The 27,676-nt window shown below is 48.3% G+C and overlaps 1 protein-coding gene across 1 annotated transcript; it reads right to left on the bottom strand.

Annotated features, from left to right (window-relative positions):
• LOC311109287 (disco-interacting protein 2 homolog C-like) lies at window positions 1–24,861 on the bottom strand (the record flags this gene model as incomplete). Its single annotated transcript, XM_084152118.1, is given in 36 exon segments — window positions 1–1,737; window positions 1,875–1,998; window positions 2,075–2,249; window positions 2,421–2,495; window positions 2,655–2,712; window positions 2,799–2,860; window positions 2,973–3,143; window positions 3,593–3,761; window positions 3,866–3,996; window positions 4,121–4,230; window positions 4,341–4,452; window positions 6,724–6,845; window positions 6,922–7,045; window positions 7,200–7,280; window positions 7,385–7,485; window positions 7,692–7,893; window positions 9,923–10,037; window positions 10,216–10,424; window positions 10,531–10,667; window positions 11,387–11,526; window positions 11,981–12,095; window positions 12,350–12,469; window positions 12,625–12,718; window positions 12,812–12,876; window positions 13,454–13,556; window positions 13,692–13,801; window positions 13,927–14,050; window positions 14,390–14,500; window positions 14,641–14,732; window positions 14,819–15,016; window positions 15,207–15,477; window positions 16,046–16,236; window positions 20,869–20,994; window positions 21,189–21,290; window positions 21,588–21,659; window positions 24,783–24,861. Coding segments are annotated over 36 exon segments (4,644 nt in total). The 3' UTR covers window positions 1–1,484.
• Window positions 24,862–27,676: the final 2,815 nt, after the last annotated feature.

Here is a 27,676-nt window from a genome sequence, read left to right as displayed (position 1 = left end):
CACCAATCAAAGCACTTTATTGCACTGTATAGTGTGACATCGAGCCAATGGAAGGCTCTTATAAAAGTGTCATTTTTATATTTTCATCATGTGTACAAAACAGTCACACACACACCTGTACCATACAAAATCAACACTATTTACACACAATATATACATACACGCACACACCATGCAGTCGCTCTCACCTCTAGTTTCTGGACCAGGCTTAACCCTACCCACAAGACTCCTCTCTCTCTAACACACAGTCAGGGGCTGATAATACCATCACCATTCTCTAACACAGAATAACAAGCAAATAAATACACGTCATGATATGCATGTTTTTCATACATGGCATCATATTATAGTTCTCTGAGACAAAAGTAGCTGATGAATGAAATAAAAATGAGATGTGTTGTGTTTATAATGATCAAACAGGAACTGAATGTAAACAAAGCATAAGGCGCATTAAAATGATGTTTTTCTCAGAAAAGGAATAACTGATAACATGCATATAAGATGCCATAAGTAATAATCTTATGACAGATATATAAAACAAATCTAAACTGTGTCTCTTTGTTAGAACACTTCACTGCGGATGTGTCCCAAATAGCACCTTATTCCCTATATAAGTAAGTAGTGTACTATAAAGGAAATAGGGTGTCATTTAGAAGGTATTGTTTCTCTGGTCCAGAGCTGGGTTTTACAACTCCTTGCAACTACATTTTTCCTCTGCTACTTACTGGGCTCTCTGCTTAGCAGAATCACATATTACCATAATCAAATGCTTACAACATTAAAACAATTTGGGAGAGAAACAAAGGTTTCCTTCTAACAGATTGACTTGACATTTAGGAGTCAATTGGTTTTTAGGAAACAAATCGAGGATGGATGTGATTCTGATAAGGAGTACACTGTATCACACACACACACACACACACACACACACACACACACACACACACACACACACACACACACACACACACACCGGGTGCGGGTGGAGAGCTGTGTAACAGGGCTAGTCCTCAGTGTGTTTTAGTTTTCTCTCCATATAGATTATGTTTATGTACAATATTTATATTTATACACTAACCTGAACCCCCTGTCTTCTTCTGACAATATACTTTAAGAACTTTATTTTAAATGTCTATTTCATCAAGAAAACAGATATGTTCTGAGATATTTTCTCTCTCCTAACAACAACTACTAGTGGTGCAGTCAGTCTTTCTGTCCATCGATACACAGTGTTCCCTTAAGGTTTTGTACAGTGACTTCCTGTCTAGGTGTCCGGTTTAACCAGGGGTGCAGAAACAGCCATACCTCCACCACAGCTCAACTAAAGGATCAGACAACTGGCATATGACCATATGCAGATTCAAAAATACAGTACGTCTTGATTTTAAATGAACACCAGCGATATACACACACACACATCCATACACACGCATGCTAACACACACATACACACACATCCCCCACCCCCGGATGGGGCGGCTGGGTTACATGTTATAAGCCACGTAGATGGGGTCTAGCTGGTCCTGTAGGAAGCCGTCTCGGAGGTGCATGCGCTGCTTCTCCCCGCGAGAGTTGATGGGGATCACCCCGATGTCCGTTACCACGACAACCCCAACGATGAGGTAATGCTCCTCCAGCACTGCCTTGGTCACCATGGGAACCAGATCCAGGGCTTCCTGCTCCGAGCCTTCTAGTTCTATTACGACTACCAGCAGGTTAGTCCAGGGAAACACCGCACTGTGGCACGCACGTACACACACACATACACACACATATATATATATACACAGATTAGTAATTTACAACTATAGTGTTTATACCTTAATTAAGAATAGAAATAGCTTTTGTGTTGTTTTAGGTGTACAGTGACGTACCACTCCATGATGCTCTTGTGCGTCCTGATGACGGAGGTCTCTATGTCTATAGGATGGTACCTCATCCCCCTCAGCTCCATGGCCTCCTCCAATGCACCCACCACATACAGAGCATCATGTCTCTCTGGGGAGGGAACACAGAGAAAGGGTGAGTGTGTGTGTTAGTGCGTGTGTGTGTGTGTATGTTTGTGTGTGTATACCTCCGCTGGCATCGGTGAGTTCAGTACGTCGTAAGAAGCCCAGGTATCCGGTGCGAGCCCAGACGGTGGATGTGTCTCCGAAGCTGAGTCTGGAGGTGAAGTGATCAGACTGAAGGACCTCCTCTCCATAACCACTGTAATATCCACTGCCGTTATGGGCACTGTGCACCCAGATCTAGAGACGGGGGAGGGAGAGACAATCATCTTTATTGGGGCAACATAAAATCATGAAACAAGTTCAGTGTGTGAGTATGTGTGTGTTTGTGTGTGTTTGTGTGTGTGTGCTGACCTCTCCTGTGTGTGTGTGTGTGTGTGTGTGTGTGTGTGTGTGTGTGTGTGTGCTGACCTCTCCTAGGTGGGAGTCTCCCAGCGGTCCCTTGGTCTCTGGGTTGGCGATAATGATGCGGACGCCAGGTAAGATCTGAAACAGTCACCATGGTTACGCTACAATGCTTCCATCTCCAGCTCCATATACAGCATATAGCCTATGAGCCATTCTGGTCTATGTGTAGAGAGTCTTAGTACTCTACAGTCAGGAAGCTTTATGATTCTAAATGTTCAAACATGGTACAGAACCTACCTTTCCTGACTCCATGAGAGGGAGACTGTGAGGAGAACCTCTCTCCACCAACCGCACCCTGAGAGACAAACAAAAACACTGTTATACAAGTTGATTGGTTGATTGATCTGATTGGTTGTTGCTGTGATTGACAGGCAGACGTACCTATCATGTCGCAGAGCTCTCATGTCCACGTACACTGTAGTGGGATCCGGCCCAGAGGTGCCCTGTAACCAATCACAGCACAGAGTGACCATGTTATCACACACACACACACACACAAACACACACACAAACACACACACAAACACACAAACACACAAACACACAAACACCTACCTGTAGACAGATAGCCAGGTTGACCCTACAGCCAAATGCTGTGCTGACAGATCGGGGGTGCAGGCCCAGGTCTTTAAACAGCTTGGAGAAGGAGTGTGTTAGAGACATCCTGGGTCTCTCCTCCGCTACCACAACACACGCCCTCACACGGGACAGGTCCAGACCCCGTGCCTGGGGAGGGAGAGGGGTGGAAGAGAGAGGGGGGAAGAGAAGAGAGGGGGAGGAGGAGAGAGGGGAGAAGAGAAGCGAGGGGAGGGGGCATAACATTTAAATTCTCAACACAACATTTCAATAATGACCTCCCTCTCATCCCACTCTCATCCTACTGACAGCTATATAAAGCTGTTGTTTGTTCCTGGATCTGTTCCCTATGTGTTTCTCTCAGTGAGTCAGCTCCCAGTTTCCATGGCGATAGTTAACCTCTTAAAATAAACTCAATCTGTCGATCAGCAACCAATCAGACAACACCTCAGGCCACAAACACACCATTTACTGAGTCAATTCAAAGACAATACAAAGAGCACTTGATTTAGTTCTCTCTGCGTGTTAACTGTGTTTGTTTGTGTGTGTGTGTGTGTGTGTGTGTGAGTGTTTGTGTGTGTGTGTGTGTATTTGTGTACCTTCAGTGCCTCTGTCTGCAGGCCCAGTCCTTTAGTGCACAGCTCCATGACGCTGTAGGAACAGAAGGTGTCTCTGACTCGGAGCTGGCTGACAGCTAGCAGCCACAGGGCTGGGTTAGACTCCAACTCTACTGGAGGGATCAAGATAGACTGGTGGCCGCTATACACACTGGAGAGCGAGTTACAGGTTAGAAAGGGAAGTCAATTGTTGGCCATTGAAACAGTTGTTTTACTGGTGTGTGTGTGTGTGTGTGTTATGGTGTGTGTGTGTACCTGCAGAGACACCAGAGGACGAAGCCCAGGCCGCAGTAGGGGTCGAGACAGATGGCTACCTCTCTGGAGGGATACAGTTCACACTGCAGCTTCACCGATCGACAGAACGCTCCCACCGCATTATGGGACATCTACACACACACACACACACACACACACACACACACACACACACACACACACACAGGAACCATGTCAGCCACTAGGCATAGCAAGGGATAGAGGTCAGGGATGGAGGTCAGAGGTTAATGTTACCTGTACTCCAGCCAGCATGCCAGTAGTGGACACACTGAAGTCCAGGTAGGCCAGGGCATCAGGGTTACAGGGCTTATACAGCGCTGGAGCCTTCTTCTTTGGCAGGTCATCTGAAAACACAGAATAATGTTCAGTTATACACCAGTACAAACAACCAGCTAACAGCCTGACAGATACAGACATGTGGTCTGTGTGTGGTCAGAGTAGGGTCAGGGCTGACCTGTGTCCAGGACGGGAGGCCAGTTCCTGATGTCCACTGTGGCGACCGCCTCCTTCGACCGCAGCAGCTTACAGATGACCGCTGTAGTCATCACACAGGCTGAACGACTGACCTAGAAGGACAGAGAGATGATGAAGGGACAGAGAGATGAAGGGACAGAGAGATGATGAAGGGACAGATAGATGATGAAGGGACAGAGATGATGAAGGGACAGAGAGATGGTGAAGGGACAGATAGATGATGAAGGGACAGAGAGATGATGAAGGGTCAGAGAGATGATGAAGGGACAGAGATGATGAAGGGACAGAGAGATGATGAAGGGACAGATAGATAGGTGAAGGGACAGAGATGATGAAGGGACAGAGAGATGATGAAGGGACAGAGAGATGGATGAAGGGACAGAGATGATGAAGGGACAGAGAGATGATGAAGGGACAGAGATGATGAAGGGACAGAGAGATGATGAAGGGACAGATAGATAGGTGAAGGGACAGAGAGATGGTGAAGGGACAGATAGATGATGAAGGGACAGAGATGATGAAGGGACAGAGATGATGAAGGGACAGAGAGATGGTGAAGGGACAGATAGATGATGAAGGGACAGAGAGATGATGAAGGGACAGAGAGATGGTGAAGGGACAGATAGATGATGAAGGGACAGAGATGATGAAGGGACAGAGAGATGGTGAAGGGACAGATAGATGATGAAGGGACAAAGAGATGATGAAGGGACAGAGATGATGAAGGGACAGAGATGATGAAGGGACAGAGAGATGATGAAGGGACAGATAGATAGGTGAAGGGACAGAGATGATGAAGGGACAGAGAGATGATGAAGGGACAGAGAGATGATGAAGGGACAGAGAGATGGATGAAGGGACAGAGATGATGAAGGGACAGAGAGATGATGAAGGGACAGAGATGATGAAGGGACAGAGAGATGATGAAGGGACAGATAGATAGGTGAAGGGACAGAGAGATGGATGAAGGGACAGAGAGATGAAGGGACAGAGAGATGGATGAAGGGACAGAGATGATGAAGGGACAGAGAGATGATGAAGGGACAGAGAGATCGGTGAAGGGACAGAGAGATGATGAAGGGACAGAGAGATGATGAAGGGACAGAGAGATGGTGAAGGGACAGATAGATGATGAAGGGACAGAGATGATGAAGGGACAGAGATGATGAAGGGACAGAGAGATGGTGAAGGGACAGATAGATGATGAAGGGACAGAGAGATGATGAAGGGACAGAGAGATGGTGAAGGGACAGATAGATGATGAAGGGACAGAGATGATGAAGGGACAGAGAGATGGTGAAGGGACAGATAGATGATGAAGGGACAGAGAGATGATGAAGGGACAGAGAGATGATGAAGGGACAGAGATGATGAAGGGACAGAGAGATGATGAAGGGACAGATAGATAGGTGAAGGGACAGAGATGATGAAGGGACAGAGAGATGATGAAGGGACAGAGAGATAATGAAGGGACAGCGAGATGGATGAAGGGACAGAGATGATGAAGGGACAGAGAGATGATGAAGGGACAGAGATGATGAAGGGACAGAGAGATGATGAAGGGACAGATAGATAGGTGAAGGGACAGAGAGATGGATGAAGGGACAGAGAGATGAAGGGACAGAGAGATGGATGAAGGGACAGAGATGATGAAGGGACAGAGAGATGATGAAGGGACAGAGAGATCGGTGAAGGGACAGAGAGATGATGAAGGGACAGAGAGATGATGAAGGGACAGAGAGATGGATGAAGGGACAGAGAGATGGATGAAGGGACAGAGATGATGAAGGGACAGAGAGATGGATGAAGGGACAGAGAGATGATGAAGGGACAGAGAGATGATGAAGGGACAGATAGATAGGTGAAGGGACAGAGATATGGATGAAGGGACAGAGAGATGAAGGGACAGAGAGATGGATGAAGGGACAGAGATGATGAAGGGACAGAGAGATGATGAAGGGACAGAGATGATGAAGGGACAGAGAGATGATGAAGGGACAGAGATATGGATGAAGGGACAGAGATGATGAAGGGACAGAGAGATGATGAAGGGACAGAGAGATGATGAAGGGACAGAGATATGGATGAAGGGACAGAGATGATGAAGGGACAGAGAGATGATGAAGGGACAGAGAGATCGGTGAAGGGACAGAGAGATGATGAAAGGACAGAGAGATGATGAAGGGACAGAGAGATGGATGAAGGGACAGAGAGATGATGAAGGGACAGAGAGATGATGAAGGGACAGAGATGATGAAGGGACAGAGAGATAGAACGCTACTACAGCATTATCTTCTACCCCCTCTCTACCAGTTGACCGGGCAGTATTGACCCCTAGTTGACCTCAGTGTTTGACCTCTCACCTCTACGATCATCTTGACTGTGGGCAGTGTGGTTGAGATGTTCTGTGGGTGGGGCGGTCTGACCGTGATAGGAACACAGCCAGCGTAAAGACAACCGTAGAACGCTGCGATCAGGTCTATACCTGCAACACACATACAAAGGAGTGAGGAGTGTATTTGGGGGTACATGCTAAGTGAGTGTGTGTGTGTGTGTGTTACCTGGTGGGTAGACCAGTGCTATGTGGTCTCCCTCCTGTAGTCCTCCTCTCTCCAGCAGCAGAGCAGCAACTCTCTCTGCCCTCTTATGGAGCTGAAGACACGTCAGAGAACTAGACACCGCCCCCTAGAGGGAGAGAGAGATAGATGTAGTGATAGAGAGGAGGAGAGAGCTATCATAACAGAGTCCTTAACAAATTCATAGTATACGTGTGTGTGTGTGTGTGTGTGTGTGTGTGTGTGTGTGTGTGTGTGTGTGTGTGTGTGTGTGCGTGTGTTACCCGGGAGCTGAGCAGTGTGTAGAGGATGTGGTCAGGCGTAGTCTGAGATCTCCATTGCAGCATCTCCGACAGGAACAGGAACTACAGGACACACAACAGGATATGACATCACAGACACTAATATAATCCATCTCACCTTTAAAAGCACGTCATAATTTCTGTGGCAATGGAATGATGTTTGTTACCTGGTCGTTGTCATCAGTCTGTCCCAGGTCTCTGCCGCTGGCCATAGCGATCCTCTTCCCAGACACCAGATTCCCCACCATCACAGAGGCAGGACCAATCTCTACAACACACACATAGACACAAACATAAGGTCAAGACACGTGTCCAAAACGTTACTTGAATTAACTGTGACAACAAGAAGGTTGAGAGCTATAATAGCTAACAATGTTCTTCAGCCAAGGTTGCTTTTCATCATTCACTAAATCAGCTCTGCTAAACACGCTCTCTCTCTCTTGCTCTCTCCCTCCCTCCCTCCCTCCCTCTCACCTGGTTGTTTCTGTCGTGGTTTGGGCAGGTTGGTAACACAGGTGTGAGGACACATCAGGACGTTACAGGGGTGCAACCCCCCCTCCAGGTACAGCTGTTTGGTCTCAGACAGGTGTATACCCCCCAGGGGGGTCTTAGGGAGGGTGTTGGCTGGAACTAATGCCAGGCAGAACACACCCACACCATGGATACTGTCTATCGCCTGTCAATCACACACACGCATACACAGGGGAGGAGTCAAGAGATCATGAAAAAACTCTGCTGTCAGTTGAAAAGTAGTGTACGCACCTCTAACAATTTCCCAGGTGCAAGGTAGAAAAAAGTTATTCGAATTGACAAGAAAAAACAGTTTATTGCAACATTTTGACCAGTCTGTGTTGTGGTTGTATTATGACCGTACTGTGGTCATGTTGCGGTGGTTTTACCTGCATTATGGCCGTACTGTGGTCATGTTGCGGTGATGTTACCTGCATTATGGTCGTACTGTGGTCATGTTGCGGTGGTGTTACCTGCATTATGGTCGTACTGTGGTCATGTTGCGGTGGTGTTACCTGCATTATGGCCGTACTGTGGTCATGTTGCGGTGGTGTTACCTGATTTATGGTCGTACAGTGGTCATGTTGCGGTGGTGTTACCTGCATTATGGCCGTACTGTGGTCATGTTGCGGTGGTGTTACCTGCATTATGGTCGTACAGTGGTCATGTTGCGGTGGTGTTACCTGCATTATGGCCGTACTGTGGTCATGTTGCGGTGGTGTTACCTGCATTATGGCCGTACTGTGGTCATGTTGCGGTGATGTTACCTGCATTATGGCCGTACTGTGGTCATGTTGCGGTGATGTTACCTGCATTATGGTCGTACAGTGGTCATGTTGCGGTGATGTTACCTGCATTATGGCCGTACTGTGGTCATGTTGCGGTGATGTTACCTGCATTATGGTCGTACAGTGGTCATGTTGCGGTGATGTTACCTGCATTATGGTCGTACTGTGGTCATGTTGCGGTGGTGTTACCTGCATTATGGTTGTACTGTGGTCATGTTGCGGTGGTGTTACCTGCATTATGGCCGTACTGTGGTCATGTTGCGGTGGTGTTACCTGCATTATGGTCGTACTGTGGTCATGTTGCGGTGATGTTACCTGCATTATGGCCGTACTGTGGTCATGTTGCGGTGGTGTTACCTGCATTATGGCCGTACTGTGGTCATGTTGCGGTGGTGTTACCTGCATTATGGTCGTACAGTGGTCATGTTGCGGTGGTGTTACCTGCATTATGGCCGTACTGTGGTCATGTTGCGGTGGTGTTACCTGCATTATGGTCGTACTGTGGTCATGTTGCGGTGATGTTACCTGCATTATGGCCGTACTGTGGTCATGTTGCGGTGGTGTTACCTGCATTATGGTCGTACTGTGGTCATGTTGCGGTGGTGTTACCTGCATTATGGCCGTACTGTGGTCATGTTGCGGTGGTGTTACCTGCATTATGGTCGTACTGTGGTCATGTTGCGGTGGTGTTACCTGCATTATGGTCGTACTGTGGTCATGTTGCGGTGATGTTACCTGCATTATGGCCGTACTGTGGTCATGTTGCGGTGATGTTACCTGCATTATGGTCGTACTGTGGTCATGTTGCGGTGATGTTACCTGCATTATGACCGTACAGTGGTCATGTTGCGGTGATGTTACCTGCATTATGGTCGTACTGTGGTCATGTTGCGGTGATGTTACCTGCATTATGGCCGTACTGTGGTCATGTTGCGGTGATGTTACCTGCATTATGGTCGTACTGTGGTCATGTTGCGGTGATGTTACCTGCATTATGGCCGTACTGTGGTCATGTTGCGGTGGTGTTACCTGCATTATGGCCGTACTGTGGTCATGTTGCGGTGGTGTTACCTGCATTATGGCCGTACTGTGGTCATGTTGCGGTGGTGTTACCTGCATTATGGTCGTACAGTGGTCATGTTGCGGCGATGTTACCTGCATTATGGTCGTACAGTGGTCATGTTGCGGTGATGTTACCTGCATTATGGTCGTACAGTGGTCATGTTGCGGTGGTGTTACCTGCATTATGGCCGTACTGTGGTCATGTTGCGGTGGTGTTACCTGCATTATGGCCGTACTGTGGTCATGTTGCGGTGATGTTACCTGCATTATGGCCGTACTGTGGTCATGTTGCGGTGGTGTTACCTGCATTATGGCCGTACTGTGGTCATGTTGCGGTGGTGTTACCTGCAGCACGCGGCTCATCCACTGGAAACTGTCCTCCTCAGTAGAGTCTGGTCTCTGCTCCGCTACGACCACGATACGCTCATCACGCAGCACGGTCACACTGAACACTGCTATCCTGGAGCCAGACGGACAGAGAGAGGGTTAGAGTTAGATGGTTATGCTAGTAAGGTACTGTATATGTACTGCTACCTTTTACATGCAGAGTACAGAGAAGAATACTATTCCCTACATTTGACCAGAACATGTGTCATTTACAGTGTCTTTGCCCAAAATAATACTGCACGGTTGCATACCTCCCCCTGTAGACAAATTTCATTGGCTCCACGGCCAGTGCGGTGGCTACGATGTCATCAGCGTTATGTCTGCGCCCGCTGACCATGATGAGGCCGTCCATCTTTCCAGAGATAAACACCAGACCACCTGGACCCACAAAGCCCAGCAGCCCCGTACGCACAAACGCATACTCACTGACCAGACCTCCACCGGACGCTACAGGGAACACCTACACACACACATTATAATGTTATAAACAAACACCCACACACACGTTATACACACAATATATTTATTTTACACACAAACACACACACACACGCTACTCTCCTTACCTCAAACGTGTTCTTGGTCATGCCTGTCAATCCATAGTAGGAGGTTCCCGTGGCGACAGAACACACACACAGCTCCCCGATCTCATCTGTCTTACACAGGAGAGGCACACCGTCTGGCTTCACCACACACACCAGGGCTGGGGACAGAACACACACACACACCGTCTGGCTTCACCACACACACCAGGGCTGGGGACAGAACACACACACACACCGTCTGGCTTCACCACACACACCAGGGCTGGGGACAGAACACACACACACACCGTCTGGCTTCACCACACACACCAGGGCTGGGGACAGAACACACACACACACCGTCTGGCTTCACCACACACACCAGGGCTGGGGACAGAACACACACACACACCGTCTGGCTTCACCACACACACCAGGGCTGGGGACAGAACACACACACACACACCGTCTGGCTTCACCACACACACCAGGGCTGGGGACAGAACACACACACACACCGTCTGGCTTCACCACACACACCAGGGCTGGGGAGAGAACACACACACACACCGTCTGGCTTCACCACACACACCAGGGCTGGGGACAGAACACACACACACACCGTCTGGCTTCACCACACACACCAGGGCTGGGGACAGAACACACACACACACCGTCTGGCTTCACCACACACACCAGGGCTGGGGACAGAACACACACACACACCGTCTGGCTTCACCACACACACCAGGGCTGGGAACAGAACACACACATTATACCTCACACTCACCCCTCACAAAACTGGAGCTGAAGAACAGAGCAGGCCTAACACACACACAGGTATGTACATGTACACGCACGCACACGTGCACGTGCACGCACACGCACACACCCCTACCTCCAGGCATAACAGTGCCCACATCCTGCACTGTGAGGACTGACAATCGTTCCTCGGTGTCGACGCGGACCACACTGTAACTCAGTCCCTGCATAGAGAGAACCCCTCGGCCTGGGGGCTGGCTACTGTCCTCCACTGGCCTGGATCAGAGAGAAACAGAGACAGGGAGAGAAAGGAAGAGCTATATCACACTTTATAAACTGGGTGGTTCGAGCCCTGAATGTTGCTTGGCTGAAAGCTGTGGTATATCAGACCGTATACCACAGGTATGACAAAACATGTATTTTTACTACTCTAATTACATTGGTAACCAGTTTGTTGTATATGGCCAATAAACCACGGCTAAGGGCTGTATCCAGGCACTCCGCGTTGCGTTGTGCATAAGAACAGCCCTTAGCCATGGTATATTGGCCATATACCACACCCCTTCTGGACTTATTGCTTAAATAACACATCTAAGCTAGTGCCCCCTCAGCCATTTCACCTAGTGAGAATACTTTTCCAATCCAACAAAATAAAATGTTTAGTCTGTTACTCTAGGATTGACCAAGTGAGAATGCTGCTGATTATGATGATGTGAGTGTGTGTTTGTACCTCCTGATGGCAACGGTCAGGGCTTCAGGGGAGCTGGCACAGGGACAGATGACCTCTGACCTCAAGCCTTTACTCTGGAACACGTTGAGGAACGCATCACAGGACGAAATAGACCCTGGAGGAGGAGAGGAGAGAGGGATGAGAGGAGGACAGGAGCAGAGAGGAGGAGGGGAGGGGAGAGGAGAGAAGGATGAGAGGAGGACAGGAGCAGAGAGGAGGAGGGGAGGGGAGAGGAGAGAAGGATGAGAGGAGGACAGGAGCAGAGAGGAGGAGGGGAGGGGAGAAGAGAGAAGGATGAGAGGAGGACAGGAGCAGAGAGGAGGAGGGGACGGGAGAGGAGAGAAGGTGGGAAGATAGAGTGATAGTTACAGGGGTTAGATCCGTCGGCGACCAGCAGCATCCGGAGGGAACTCAGGCTGATGTCCTTCTGCTCTCTGTGGGCCACCAGAGCCCAGTGCATGTCCCTGGACTTTACACACGCTACCTTGGCTGGAGAGACACACACACAGTGTTGACATCAGTTTAACACAAAGTTGGCATCAAATACTGACTGAATGATTGACATATGACTTGATAAGAATATCGTATAGATTGACAGATGAATTTATTATAGAGTGGTTGATTGACAGGTTGGTGTGTCTGACCTTTGAAGTGGTAGACCTTCTGTATCCAGGACAATGGGTTGACCTTCATCAGAGAGTAGGGAACGCTGATCACATGCATCATGTTCATCACACTCTGGAGATAGGATACACACATAACCTTCAACCTCTAACCCTTAACCCCTTATCATACTTTCCCTGACACCTGACCTCTAGTAGCAGGTCTTACCGTGAGGATGCCGTGCCACAGTCCCACATCCTTCTTAAAGTCTAGAACATTCACTATGGTCTCCGCTGCAGAGAGAGAAGGGAAGGGGGTAGAAGAGAGTGGGGGAGGTGGAGGGGGTAGAAGAGAGAGGGGAGGTGGAGGGGGTAGAAGAGAGTGGGGGAGGTGGAGGGGGTAGAAGAGAGAGGGGAGGTGGAGGGGGTAGAAGAGAGTGGGGGAGGTGGAGGGGGTAGAAGAGAGTGGGGGAGGTGGAGGGGGTAGAAGAGAGAGGGGAGTTGGAGGGGGTAGAAGAGAGTGGGGGAGGTGGAGGGGGTAGAAGAGAGTGGGGGAGGTGGAGGGGGTAGAAGAGAGAGGGGAGGTGGAGGGGGTAGAAGAGAGTGGGGAAGGTGGAGGGGGTAGAAGAGAGTGGGGGAGGTGGAGGGGGTAGAAGAGAGTGGGGGAGAGAGGGGGTAGAAGAGAGTGGGGGAGGTGGAGGGGTAGAAGAGAGTGGGGGAGTGAGAGAGGGAGGGGAGACAAAGAGAGAGTCAGGAGATCATTGAAGCAAAAGAGAGAGTTAGAGAGATTACCTGGCAGAATGTGTGTATGTGGGAGCGTGTGTGTGTGTGAGAGAGAGACTGTCTGTTAGATTTAAAGTGTGTGTCTTACCTTCTGTGTAGCCACACGACTGTGTGAGGGATTGGCAGTGAGTCAGCAAAGCCATCCTCATCACCGTCACGCCAAGGACACTCCCATCCTTACACGTCTTATACTGGGAGAGAGAGAGAGAATGCATGTGAAAATGTCTGTATGTGTAGAGTAACAAATAAATACATTTTTTAAAAACGGTGTATTGATTTGCATTAGGAGTTCTCTTTGTAACAGAAATGTAATGAATGTGCATTACCTCTATATATGCTGTGTCGCTGTTTGCATCTTTGATGTGAGGGAACCAGTCTCTAGGAGGTTTGGAGAGATGCTTCGACTCAGTCACAAACCACAGCAGCTTAGGCCACCCTAGAGAGACAGAGAGGCAATCATTTGGCTGCATTCACACACTGTTGAGGAACTAGATTACTAGAACCTTTTCTTTTAATATGGTATATATAAACACATGCGCATGCACGCACACCTACACTTACCTCTGAACTGTGGTATCTCTCCTGTAGCGCTCTTGGGCAGGCCTTTATGGCAGGCATCACTGGTCAGCGCCACGGTAACCCCACAGCTTCCCAATAGGAACCCAATCTGCTGGCTGCCAGCGTCCTATTGGACAAGACAGACGCGTTTATGTCCAAGACAAGAAAATTCTATACATATATTTGCTTGAATGTGCTTAGTAATAAAATAATAATATAATATGCCATTTAGCAGACGCTTTTATCCAAAGCGACTTACAGTCATGCGTGCATACATTTTTGTGTATGGGTGGTCCCGGGGTTCGAACCCACTACCCTGGCGTTACAAGCGCCGTGCTCTACTAGCTGAGCTACAGAGGACCACATTGCTTATACAACAAAAGATACATTATGTCAATGAAATAAGGTGTTCCCCATGGCTCAGTGCTTGGACCACTGATTTATGTATCCACTAGATGTACTGTACCTTGCGTGTGAGGGGCACCTCTATGGGTACAGGGACCACCTCAGCCAGCAGGCAGCCGTAGAAGGCCACCATGAAGGCCACCGGGTCATTGTTAGGAAACACCAGCGCCACCTAGTGGATCGGAGGAATACAGACAATGAGAAAATATTACAATCCGTCTTGTCCTTAATTCCTCTGAAAATAACATAACTAGTAAAAATACAGTTTTTTTGTTATTTCATTCAAGGGATAGATTATCTACATGTACTCACCCTGTCCCCCGGTCGCAACATGGGCTCCTGCTTGCTGCCCAACTTGTGGAGGATGTTATAGGCCAGCTTGATACTCCGAGACCACAGCTTCCCTGTGGACACAACACAAGGCTGAGTAAGTGTGTGTGTTCGGCGTGTGTGTGTGTGTGTGTGTGTGTGTGTGTGTGTGTGTGGTTACCGTATGTGAGTACATATAGCGGTTTGCCAGTGGTGTCCAGGCTGGTGAGACAGGGCGCTTTAGGGCTGATGGTGCCCCAGCGTTGGAGAGCTGCCTCCAGGGAGGGGGGCCAGTTAGTCACCACCCCCAGGGCTTCTCCGCTTATTGCCAACATCTCTGCCCCCTCCGGACGTGACTGCTTAGGATCTGGCTGCTGGACTACAAAGAGTGAAAGAGAGACAGAGACTTTTATTGTGAAACATGCAAATAAGACCATTACACATACTACAGAATACTGCAGAAACATTCACTAACCTTTCACTAAATACAAAGACAGAGAAAATAGCTAGACAGCTAGATTTAAAGCTTAGTTGATTTGTTGATAGATTTATTGGTTGATAGCTCCTACCTTCTAGAAGTTCTTCGAAGTCATCAACGAAGAACTCTCTGAGCGGAGGTCTACGAGGCATTTTCAGAGTGTTCACTAGCTGCTGAATCTTAGCAGACACACGACTGCTGACTGGGACACCGTCTCCAGTCTCCATGCGTTCAGCGTTGCCGTATTTCTGCGTGTTTCGGGCGATGGTTCCTATGTTGCGCTCTGAGTGGGAGTGGGGGTGGGGGTGAGAGTGGGAGGAGTCAGACGAGTAGCCAGTCACATCAGGAGGAGCAGAGTGATTCTCTACAGTGAGAGAGAGAGAGAGAGAGAGAGAGAGAGAGAGAGAGAGAGAGAGAGAGAGAGAGAGAGAGAGAGAGAGAGAGAGAGAGAGAGAGAGAGAGAGAGAAATGGAGAGAGAGACAGAAAGAGACAGAAAGAGAGAGACAAAAAGAGAAAGCGAGACAGACAGAAAGAGACAGAGACAGAAAGAGAGAGACAGAAAGAGAGGGAGAGTTAAAGTAGTGGTGGGGCACATGTATAAAAAAGGTGTGTGTGTGTGTCTGTACTGACCATCAGACTCCAGTGGTGGAGGCCACAGCATATCAGAGCCGAACTCACAGGATCTTCTGAGAGAGCCTCCGTTCTCTGCCACGCCCAGAGCTGCCTTACGCTTCAGAGACAGGTGCCCTATACCTGCAGACACACACATACACACACAGATTAGATGTAAACACACACATCCTGTACACACATACACTCACAGTGAAGTTGTACTCACCGTGGTGTGTTTGTGAGTGGTGAGCTGACACGTGGTGTGACTGGGTCAGGTGTGTGTGTGTGAGATGGGCGTGCGCCATGTGTGGGTGTGAGAGGTGTGTGTGTGCGAGCGAGTCGGCTAGTCGTCCTGCGTTGCCGCTTCCTCCGCTCTGAGTGGACGAGGAGGACGAGGAGGTGGAGCCTAGGTGGGCTGGACCTAAGTGGGCAGGGCGAGTCATCCAGTGTTCCATTCCCGGCATGTCATCGCCTGGCCCCTCCTCTTCCTCTGAGCCCGACGACGAGTCTGAGCACAGTGGGGACAGGCCTAGTGAGGGTCAGTAACCTTCATCCAACTTTACTACAGTATAACACTAACATAATCATAACTAGTGCTTGACTTGGACTGAAATAGGAGCCGGTACTCATTTTGAGTGCCGGTAACGGTAGCTAACGCACTTTTGTACATCGCTCTGTTCCCTACATTTGACCTTATTTTAGCACCCCAAAAACGTAATACTTCCAGGTCAATTGTAATATGAATACCATTGTAAAGCACAATTTCTCCCCTTTCCAGCAAAGTCAATGACGAGACCTTCATGCTGCCTGTCTCTGCATGATTGAAGAAAGCAATGGAGCTCCGCCTGGTCTTTTTTTAAATGGCGGGTGGGGAACCATCCTTTTTCACCCGATTTGTCCAACTTATCACCTCTAAAATGTAAATAAAACACTATAAAGAGTTTATATACAGTGAGGGAAAAAAGTATTTGATCCCCTGCTGATTTTGTAAGTTTGCCCACTGACAAAGACATGATCAGTCTATAATTTTAATGGTAGGTTTATTTGAACAGTGAGAGACAGAATAACAACAAAAAAATCTAGAACAATGCATGTCAAAAATGTTAAAAATTGATTTGCATTTTAATGAGGGAAATAAGTATTTGACCCCTCTGCAAAACATGACTTAGTACTTGGTGGCAAAACCCTTGTTGGCAATCACAGAGGTCAAACGTTTCTTGTAGTTGGCCACCAGGTTTGCACACATCTCAGGAGGGATTTTGTCCCACTCCTCTTTGCAGATCTTCTCTAAGTCATTAAGGTTTCGAGGCTGACGTTTGGCAACTCGAACCTTCAGCTCCCTCCACAGATTTTCTATGGGATTAAGGTCTGGAGACTGGCTAGGCCACTCCAGGACCTTAATGTGCTTCTTCTTGAGCCACTCCTTTGTTGCCTTGGCCGTGTGTTTTGGGTCATTGTCATGCTGGAATACCCATCCACGACCCATTTTCAATGCCCTGGATGAGGGAAGGAGGTTCTCACCCAAGATTTGACGGTGCATGGCCGTCCATCGTCCCTTTGATGCGGTGAAGTTGTCCTGTCCCCTTAGCAGAAAAACACCCCCAAAGCATAATGTTTCCACCTCCATGTTTGACGGTGGGGATGGTGTTCTTGGGGTCATAGGCAGCATTCCTCCTCCTCCAAACACGGCGATGGCAAAGAGCTCGATTTTGGTCTCATCTGACCACAACACTTTCACCCAGTTCTCCTCTGAATCATTCAGATGTTAATTGGCAAACTTCAGACGGGTCTGTATATATGTTTTCTTGAGCAGGGGGACCTTGCGGGCACTGCAGGATTTCAGTCCTTCACAGCGTAGTGTGTTACCAATTGTTTTCTTGGTGACTATGGTCCCAGCTGCCTTGAGATCATTGACAAGATCCTCCCATGTAGTTCTGGGCTGATTCCTCACCGTTCTCATGATCATTGCAACTCCACGATATGAGATCTTGCATTGAGCCCCAGGCCGAGGGAGATTGACAGTCTTTTGTGTTTCTTCCATTTGCGGATTTTCGCACCAACTGTTGTCACCTTCTCACCAAGCTGCTTGGCGATGGTCTTGTAGCCCATTCCAGCCTTGTGTAGGTCTACAATCTTGTCCCTGACACCCTTGAAGAGCTCTTTGGTCTTGGCCATGGTGGAGAGTTTGGAATCTGATTGATTGATTGATTCTGTGGACAGGTGTCTTTTATACAGGTAACAAGCTGAGATTAGGAGCACTCCCTTTAAGAGTGAGCTCCTAATCTCAGCTCGTTACCTGTATAAAAGACACCTGGGAGCCAGAAATCTTTCTGATTGAGAGGGGGTCAAATACTTATTTCCCTCATTAAAATGCAAATCAATTTATAACATTTTTGACATGCGTTTTTCTGGATTTTTTTGTTGTTATTCTGTCTCTCACTGTTCAAATACACCTATCATTAAAATTATAGACTGATCATGTCTTTGCCAGTGGGAAAACGTACAAAATCAGTAGGGGATCAAATACTTTTTTCCCTCACTGTAATTTCTCATTACATACCTATTTGAAGGTTTGTGTCGAATTTGAATAGGGTTTTTAGGGTGGCGCTAAATTTATCTTCACAATTAAACTGTGGGTGTCACGGTTTTTGAGAGTCATGATGGCTCGCAGTGATTATGCGAAAAATTTACAATTGATTGAATTAACTATTGATGAACTCACAAGTAATTAACTTTTGTCACGCTCGTCGAACAGAGAGGACCAAGGCGCAGCGTTGCGGGTGAACATATTTATATTTATTTACTAGATCACACGATCAAAACAAAGAACGAAACGTGAAGTCCTTCGATACACAAACCAAAAGGAACAAGAAACCACAAAACACAAAGTGCAAGACCAACAGTTAAATATGGCTCCCAATCAGAGACACCCAGCTGACACTCGTTGCCTCTGATTGGGAGTCACTCAGACCAACATAGAAAATTAAACATAGACTTACACACCCTGGCTCAACATAACATAGTCCCCAGAGCCAGAGCGTGACAGTACCCCCCCCCCAAAGGCGCGGACTCCGGCCGCGCCAAACAACCGCAACAGGGGAGGGACCGGGTGGGCACTCCGCCTCGGCGGCGGATCCGGCTCCGGACATGACCCAGGCACGGGTTGTGCTGGACTGACGACGCACACCCCTGGCTTGATGCGTGGAGGAGGAACGGGCCGGACCGGGCTGACGAAGCGCACCCCTGACTTGGTGCGGGGAGCAGGAATGAGCCGGACCAGGCTGACGACGCGCACCACTGACCCGGTGCGGGGAGCTTGGACGGGCCGGACCGGGCTGGCGACGCGCACCACAGACTTGGTGCGGAGAGCAGGAACGGGCCGGACAGGGCTGACGAAACGCACCATAGACTTGGTGCGGAGAGCAGGCACGGGCCGTGCCGGACTGACGACGCGCACCCCTGGCTTGGCGCGTGAGGCAGGAACGGACCGGACCTGGCTGACGATGCGCCCCCTTGGCTTGGTGCGTGGAGCAGCGACGGGCCGGACCTGGCTGACGACTCGCACCCCGGGCTTGGTGCGAGTAGCAGGAACGGGCTGAACCAGGCTGGCGACGCACACCGTAGGCTTTGTGCGTGGAGCAGGGACAGGCCGGGCTGGGCTGGCGACGCACACCATAGGCTTTGTGCGTGGAGCAGGGACAGGCCGGGCTGGACTGGCGACGCACCCCGTAGGCTTGGTGCGTGGAGCAGGGACAGGCCGGGCTGGGCTGTCGACGCACACCACTGACTTGGTGGGAATGGCAGGAACAGGCCGGGCCGGGCTGACGACGCGCACCACTGACTTGGTGGGAATGGCAGGGACAGGCCGGGCTGGGCTGACGACGCGCACCACTGACTTGGTGGGAATGGCAGAAACAGGCCGGACCGTACTGGGGACACACACCACTGGCCCCACGCAGGGATCAGGAACGGGCCGGACCGGACTGGTAACACACCCCAGTACCTCTCGCCGTGCCTCCACACTTTCCCTCTCCTCTGTGCCCAGTGGCCCCCCTAACCTGGCGGCCTTCTCTGCCAACGCTTTGCACCGCTCTAACCCGTACACCTGCTGGCCCGACGTCGTGAGCCCCCCCCTAAAAATTTCCTGGGGGTCTCTCCTCCCTCTTGCCAGACTCGCAATCATCTCCTCCCACGTCCATCCTCTCTCCTCGTCACGCTGCTTGATCCAGTCGAGGTTGCCACGGAGATCTGCCAGCGATGGCTCCTGAACACGCTGCTTGGTCTGGTTAAGGTGGTTTCTTCTGTCACGCTCGTCGAACAGAGAGGAACAAGGCGCAGCGTTGCGGGTGAACATATTTATATTTATTTACTAGATCACACGATCAAAACAAAGAACGAAACGTGAAGTCCTTCGATACACAAACCAAAAGGAACAAGAAACCACAAAACACAAAGTGCAAGACCAACAGTTAAATATGGCTCCCAATCAGAGACACCCAGCTGACACTCGTTGCCTCTGATTGGGAGTCACTCAGACCAACATAGAAAATTAAACATAGACTTACACACCCTGGCTCAACATAACATAGTCCCCAGAGCCAGAGCGTGACAACTTTACACTCACCATTACACTCACCATTGATCATTTCATGTTTTTAATCTGCGAGAGAAGCGCTACACCTGGTGGAAAGAGGCTGTACGGCACAGAATGAGTTGAATAATGCGTGCCGTACTTTACGTCGTGACATGTCATACTTTAACGTACAGCGTCAGCGGGGTCAGTTTTTTCAACTTTTCTCCAATACTATTGGTCAATTACCATGTCAATCAACGCTGAATCGAAACTTAGTTCACACCCCGGATTTTGATGCCAACACAGTCGCTACAGTCCCATTAGTTTTCATTGCAGCCTCGTTTGAATGCCGCGGTTGCCCACATATGTACGGAACGGAGTTAGCTACCGTTACTCTTTATATTTAGGTGCAGGAACTCTGCAATACTTTTGAGCTAATAATATTCTATAAGGGGTGCAGGAACTCAAGCAGTAGAAAATGTGAGGTGCAGTTACTCAGTTCAGGTGAGCTCCTGCCCAAGTCAAGCACCGAACATAACCTGATAAGTGTATGTGTGTGTGTCTCACCTGGGGGGGTGTACGCATCCATGGATGTCTGTACCACCAGTGATCGTCGTTTGGAGGGCATAGGCACTGCCACGTTGCTCTCCACATGCCTGGCTAACACTGCCTGTACCGCCTCACTGTGGACGTCTGGGGGGTGATATGGTGTTGGAGAGAGAGGGACAGAAATTATGTTAGTCAATTTAATTAAAATATATATCTATATTATATGGTTATACTGAAAGGACTGACTAAAGGTGTGTCTATTGACCAACAGTTTGAATAACTCTGGTCTAAAGTCAGGTTCAGTATCTCATCTGTAGTAAAGGTGTGTGTGTGTGTACCTGAACGGTAGCGTTCATCATGTGTTCCAGAAGAGCGTCGTCTGTGGAAACGAGCGGCAGACGGGGGGGCGAAGGGAGGGCGGTGAGACATACCCTCCATACCTGCACACACACAAACAAACAGGGAAAGGCAGACAGAAAAATAATGAGAGAGTCAAAAAGATACAGTCAAAGCCACAGATGGAGATACAAAAATCACCCAACATTCTCAGTGTGGAAGGAGCTTTCAGCATATTCAATATGCTGCTACATTGAGCGCATTGGAGTAATACAAAGTCTTGTGTGACCCAGAGTGAGAGAGAGCCAGGGGTTAAACGAGGAGGGTTAAACCCAGTGGGACTAGAATAGATGTGCTGCATAGAGGTGTTCTACTAGAGGACAGAGACTGTATTTATGTACCTCCAGGATGAGGAAAGTAGGCCCTGATCAGCTTAGACCGCTTCTTCTCATAACCCTTCTGTGTGATGTCACCTGGCAGAGAGAGGGGGGGGGGGGGGGGGGGGGGGATAGAGAGACGGAGAGAGAAAGAGGTTGTTTTGAGTGTAAGAGTATCAGTTAACCCTGTTTTTTGACATGAGGCCTCAGAACCCACCCCTTTAGTGTGTGTGAGAGGACATTTTATTTTTTAGAGTGAATGAGTGGGAGAGAGAGCGTGAGAGTATGTATTTCACTATCTGACCATGGAGAGTGGCCAGAACATCTGGGTCCAATCCCCTCATCTGTTCCTTGCTATGATATTCAGCATGTGTGTGTGTATGTGTTTTATCGCTGTGAGGCCTTTCTGCAGATCAGATACAGCATTCCTGTTTCTGCACTCACTCACACACACACCATCCACAGGGAGACACCATCTTCAGATCTTAAGGCAGTGGAGCAGGGAGGAAGTTGCCTAGCAACCGTTCTCCTGGAGAAGGCCTGGTGGCCATCTTGGATTTCCAGATGTGAAAACTGGGCTAATGATACCTGCCTGAGTGTGTGTGTGTTTGTGTGTTTGTGTGAGAATACCATACTGAAATATCAGAGTTCATAACAACCCTATGCCTGCTCTCTCTCTCCTATTCTCTCTTTCTTCAAATGATATTTTTCTCTCGGTCTCTCACAGTTTCATACTATTCATGGGTTGCACGTTTCGTCATAATATAGTTTTTAACATTCGTTTGAACGTTTTGGACTCTCAAAAGTGCATTACTGTGGCATGGAATACAATAATTAGTAGGAAAACCTTTAGTCATGATTTTGATTTCGCCAGATTGACTTTAGATGGAGTATAACGTTAACTAGCTAGCTAAGATTGAGGTCGAGAGCACCGAATTTTAGCTAGCTAACGTTAACATTGCTAGCTATTTTTGACGAACTTTGCTAGCTAATGACAACATCGCCATCTGTCTAAAGTAAATTTGATGACATGATAATGATGGCAAAGTTGTTTCCTACGAAATATCTGCCTACTTTAGCAATGTCATCGTATTTCCAGGACACTATAGTGTAATTTAGAAGACACAGCCGTTAGCCTCCGTCCAGAATGACTGGGATTATCACGACTTTTTGGCACCTCTATGGCATCGCCGGCAGAGGGAGGCTTGAGAACGTTCATAACAATGGCATGACGCGATCGAATGACGGAGGTGCAATTGAAACTTACATTTTCCTTCAAGTGTCTGAAAATTGCTAGCCAACATAGAACATTTGGAAAGTGTGTGTGTTTTTGTGTGTCTCACACCGATCCCCAGAATCACATCAACATCCAGCTGTGATTGGTTACAGTCTAAGCAGCATTCCTTCCCTATTGGTCATTGTGAACAAATTAAATCACACAGATAGACACTGGGAGAGAGATGCCAAGCCAATCACTCTGTATACCCCCTCTCCCTCTCTTTCACTCTCGTTTCTCCTTTTATCTTTGTATCCATTACAATCTCATTTCATGTGATCACACACATACACACACACACACACACACACACACACACACACACACACACAGCATGCGTCATGGGGACCTTGGGCTTCCAGGCTGAAACTCGTGTCCCAGAGTCCTCTGTGTCTATACACGCGTGTCCAGAGCCGTGCCAGAGGGCTCACACACACGCTGCACGCACGCGCACGCACGCACACGCACACCCTGTCCCTGCACGGAATGGTCACTCGATGGGCCAGAGAAAGGCAGAGAGGAAGGTGTGAGAATAACATGCTGTGTAGCACAAGAGAGCAGCTTGCCAAAGGAGCTGGATAAAAACAGAACCCCTAAAGAAAAAGGTATTGTCCGCTCACTGTTGGCTGCTCCCACAAGCGATCTTTTAAATAAAGCGTTTAGTGATAGGCCTACATCAACAACGTTGACAGAGTGGCACCTGATAATGACCATGATATATCTGTCCTAATACATTCCTGTCTGTCATCATCCATTCATGTCCACATACAGCAGCTCTCCATCTCCACCCATTGTTTCCTCTATATTCATTTAGTAGCGGTGGCCCAGGAGACGTGCTTTTAAATGGAAAGTAGTTGGCTCAACGACTGGAAGTATATGGGAACAGCTAGCATGTCATTGCATTGCTACACTATGACTGTAAGTCGCTTTGGATAAAAGCGTCTGCTAAATGGCATATTATTATTATTATTACTAGCAATGCACCCCCACACCCACCCTTGCTGAAAAAAATCATAGGGGAAACACTGTCCACAAGTAACTGCCATGTCCTGGTTCTGCTCTGATTGAACAGCCTATGGAGGGAAAGCTGGGTTTGGGAACCAACACTCAAGCAATCATAAGATACTGTACATCTGGCTGCAATAGAAAAACGTTGACAACAACACATCAAGGCTATAGGCGTTCAACAGTGTGTCCCTACCACGCTAGTCCATGTAAACCACACAACATACACCAGGAGCGTTGACAACAATCTATAGAGCAGACAATGTATATGAATAAAATATGTCAACATTATATAACGCAGACACAAATGAAACAAATGCGCAATTTATCTGACAATATAACATGCGGCAAAATAATCTCCGCATTCCATTGGTGGATAGGCTTGGTTGTGATTTAACAGATTCGGTTTCGACTATTTTATTTTAGATTCAATTGTCGTCAGAAAAAAAACACCCAAATCATCATCATCAGCTGCTGAGCGTGCAGGCCAAAACACCGAGCCTGAGCACACACACACACACACACCACCGAACCGTCTCCTGTCACGCAGTGTTGCATCGGCATCGCGATTATTAAATCCATTCGTTTGAGCGTGACACACACGCAGGCCTACACACACCACACAGGTCCGTGGAAGCACGGACAAAACGTACTTCTCAAGGTCAAATAGCCGGTTTTCAGACCTGAACCGAGCACAGGGCCATGTGTCTGTGTATGTGTCACGACCAGAGAGACAAAGAAAGGCGGGTGAATCCCGCAGTGGGCTGCCACTCTTCCCTCACCCTGTCCCGGCTAGAGCAGACTGGGAGGGCCGCTCTGACAAACATCTGGAGGGGCGGAGCAGGGGAGAGAGAGGGGGGTCTGGGGTGGAAAGAGCCATTAGTGTAGAGATTCCTCTACGTTAACGGAATAACCGGGCGTCTGGGGTGTGTTCTTACCCTCTGACAGCTCGAGCTCCAGCTCCGCCAGCCGGGCGCGAACCTCTAGTGGTAACGGCGACGCCTCGCGCTCTGCCATTAGGTTATCCGGTAGAAAAATCCCTCGGTTCTCCCTGTTGCTTTCTCCCCTCCTCTTCCCCCACTCTTCCACCAGAGAGAGCTATTCTGCGGCCCCTCCTCGGAGGCGGCGAGCGGTGCGTCGAGGCGAACAAAGAGAATAAATATGTTTGTCTGTTTACGGGGGCCCTGCCATGGCCTCGTGAGGAGTCTAACTCCTCTCCGTTATTATCGTCTCTGTGATGAGGGACCACTGAGGCTCGGTTGGTCGGTGGGTCTCGAGTCTGCTTGCCTGGCGATGCGGTGCTGATGATGAGACTCGCGCTGTTTGCAGCGCCTACTGATGTCACGTGACGCATGGAGGAGAGGAGAGGCGCGCTACCGCGAGGGACCGACAGGGGTCGCAGCGTGGGAGGCGGGGGGTATTATGACCCAACCACCACACCCTCTCGACACACAAACACACATATTGGAAATTATAGCATATATCTAATATCATTGAATTATGGCAACAATACTGTGCTGGTGGAACTCTGGTCTTCATATGAAGCCCCAGGACTTGTCAAGGAGCACATTAGTATCACTGCATGTCATAATAACACAAAACAGCAGCATGTGGTGATTTTGTCACACGATTGAAAAGGTCCGAAGTAGGCTAAACAAACAAGCTGTAATAGCGGCGATCAGAGATTCAGCACCACAGAAGCAGACAGAACTCTGAAGCTCAGCACCACATAACCGTAGAAAGCGACCGTCTCAGGTGCACCCACTCGCCACTTGGCCAATCTGACCACAGCCTTCTACTAAAGGGAAGGCTCCCTTACATTAATTAAGCGAACATAGAGCTTTCCATAGTTTATTATTAAAGGCACTTGTTTAATAATATTACTCAAATTATTTACATCTGTACAGAAAAAAGAAAACATACACTTTCGTGCCTTAATTCTGTATCTATTACTCGCATTTACACACTTAATATTCTATCTCAAACACAGGAAAAGCGAACTGAAAGCTTTATCTACAACCCCCCACCCTCTCCCTCCAGCTACCCCTGATTCCAAATCAAATTCAAGTTGTTAACTCTAACAGTGTTGTATGTACACTCAATATCAACCTCAGATGTTTCTCTTCTAAATTATTTATTTAATAGACACCCACCCCCCAAACTCAAAACAACACAAACCAATCAACACACAAGACATTCCATCTAAATAAAACAGTAAATAAATACATCTAAAACTCATGCAGAAACAAATGTTGATATGATAATAATAATTATTTATTATGATGATATCAGTGCTTTAGCTTCTTGGCACTCCAGTGTCTGGCTGTTTGTACTTACTGTAACTGTTCCAGTGTAGTTATTTCGATTTAGGAATTAATACAGCAGTATGATGTCTGATGCTCTAAATACTAATCAATATTAATCAAAATAAATAAATCAATATCAAAACGTAAAGAATTCAGAGAGTTCCGTCAGTCAGATAGACAGACACAAGACAGACAAACAGACAGACAGCAGAGAGAAACAAGAGTGCTACAACTTGGCTTCTAAAACTAACTAAACTTTATAAATAAAATAAATCAAAACCTCAACATTAAAGGGCTATAGTTTTTTTTTTGTTGCTTGAAAAACGTCTTCCTCTTCTCTCCTTCTCCCCCCTCTTGCCCTCCCCAACCCAAGGTAACCATATCACTCTGGTCACCGTGGTAACTGGGCCGGGTCAGACTCCTGTGCAGGATAGGCTGGGGCAAGCTCCGCCCCGGAAGGGGTGTGGTCAATGGGGTTTGCGCAAAGCGTTTGATTGGCTCGTATCCTTTGGCAGATCTCAGCGTAGCTCGGCTTCTTGGACTCCTAACCAATCACAACACAGAACAGGTCAGTACCCAGCATACACTACTTTCACTAATAACCAGTTTGTCTCTGTAGTCCGTGAGCTGTCTCACCAGTGCTGGTCCGTTTTCCTTCATGGTCTGGAGCGATTCTTTCATGGTCGGAGGAGCTGCTGTGGTCCTCTTGGGAGATGCTACGGTTTCCTTCAGCTTCCTGTGGTCCAGCAACAGCCACCATCAACAACAACCATAACACAACACAACCATAACATATCATAACACAGACATGAGTCTGCTTGTATCCTTCTTCCTTGAAGTAATCATACAAAACACATTGTGAAAGGGACCCAGTCCACAGCAATGATGATTCAAAGGAAGGAGAATATACTCACTCTAGGGGGAGGGTTTTCTGAGGCAATGCTGTGATAGGCTGGAGCTCTTGTAATGTCACAGTGGTTGGTTGGCTGGTACTGCTGTCTGTAAGTGCACTCTGGAACAAGAAAAACAACCTTACAAGACAGTAGAGGGCGTGTGTGAGTGTGTATGTGTGTGTGACTCTTGGTTACCTTGTGGTTGCAGGTTGCTTTGTGATTGCTGGTTGCTATGGTAAGTATTTCTCTGGAGGCTGTTGCCGGAGGCAGCGGGGGGAAGCTAGTGGGGCCGAGCTCCAGACTGGGAGACAAGGAGCGGGGGGGCGACTGGGGGGGCCCTCTCTAAACACACACAAGTTTATATACACCTGTTGTTATACACAGACATACATATCCACAGCCACACAAAAACAACACTCAAAAGTAAGAGCTTTTCCTTGAAATTTTCCCAAAACCATCCACATGTTAGGTACTTACAATGTACTTCTCATCTCTTCTCCTCCTCTGACCAATGGGACCTCTCCTTCAGAGAGAGAGAGAGAGATAATCAATAGGCAGGTTTCCCCATTGACCCAGGTTTATTCTACAAAAGTAATGTCTACCAAACAATCACTGCGGCATGTGTAATGGAAA

Source organism: Coregonus lavaretus (genome assembly GCF_964263955.1).
Source record: "Coregonus lavaretus genome assembly, chromosome: 34".
NCBI classification, from domain to species: Eukaryota; Metazoa; Chordata; class Actinopteri; order Salmoniformes; family Salmonidae; genus Coregonus; species Coregonus lavaretus.
The sequence above is the reverse complement of the archived record's forward strand: the minus strand, read 5'-3'. Positions and strand labels throughout refer to the sequence as shown.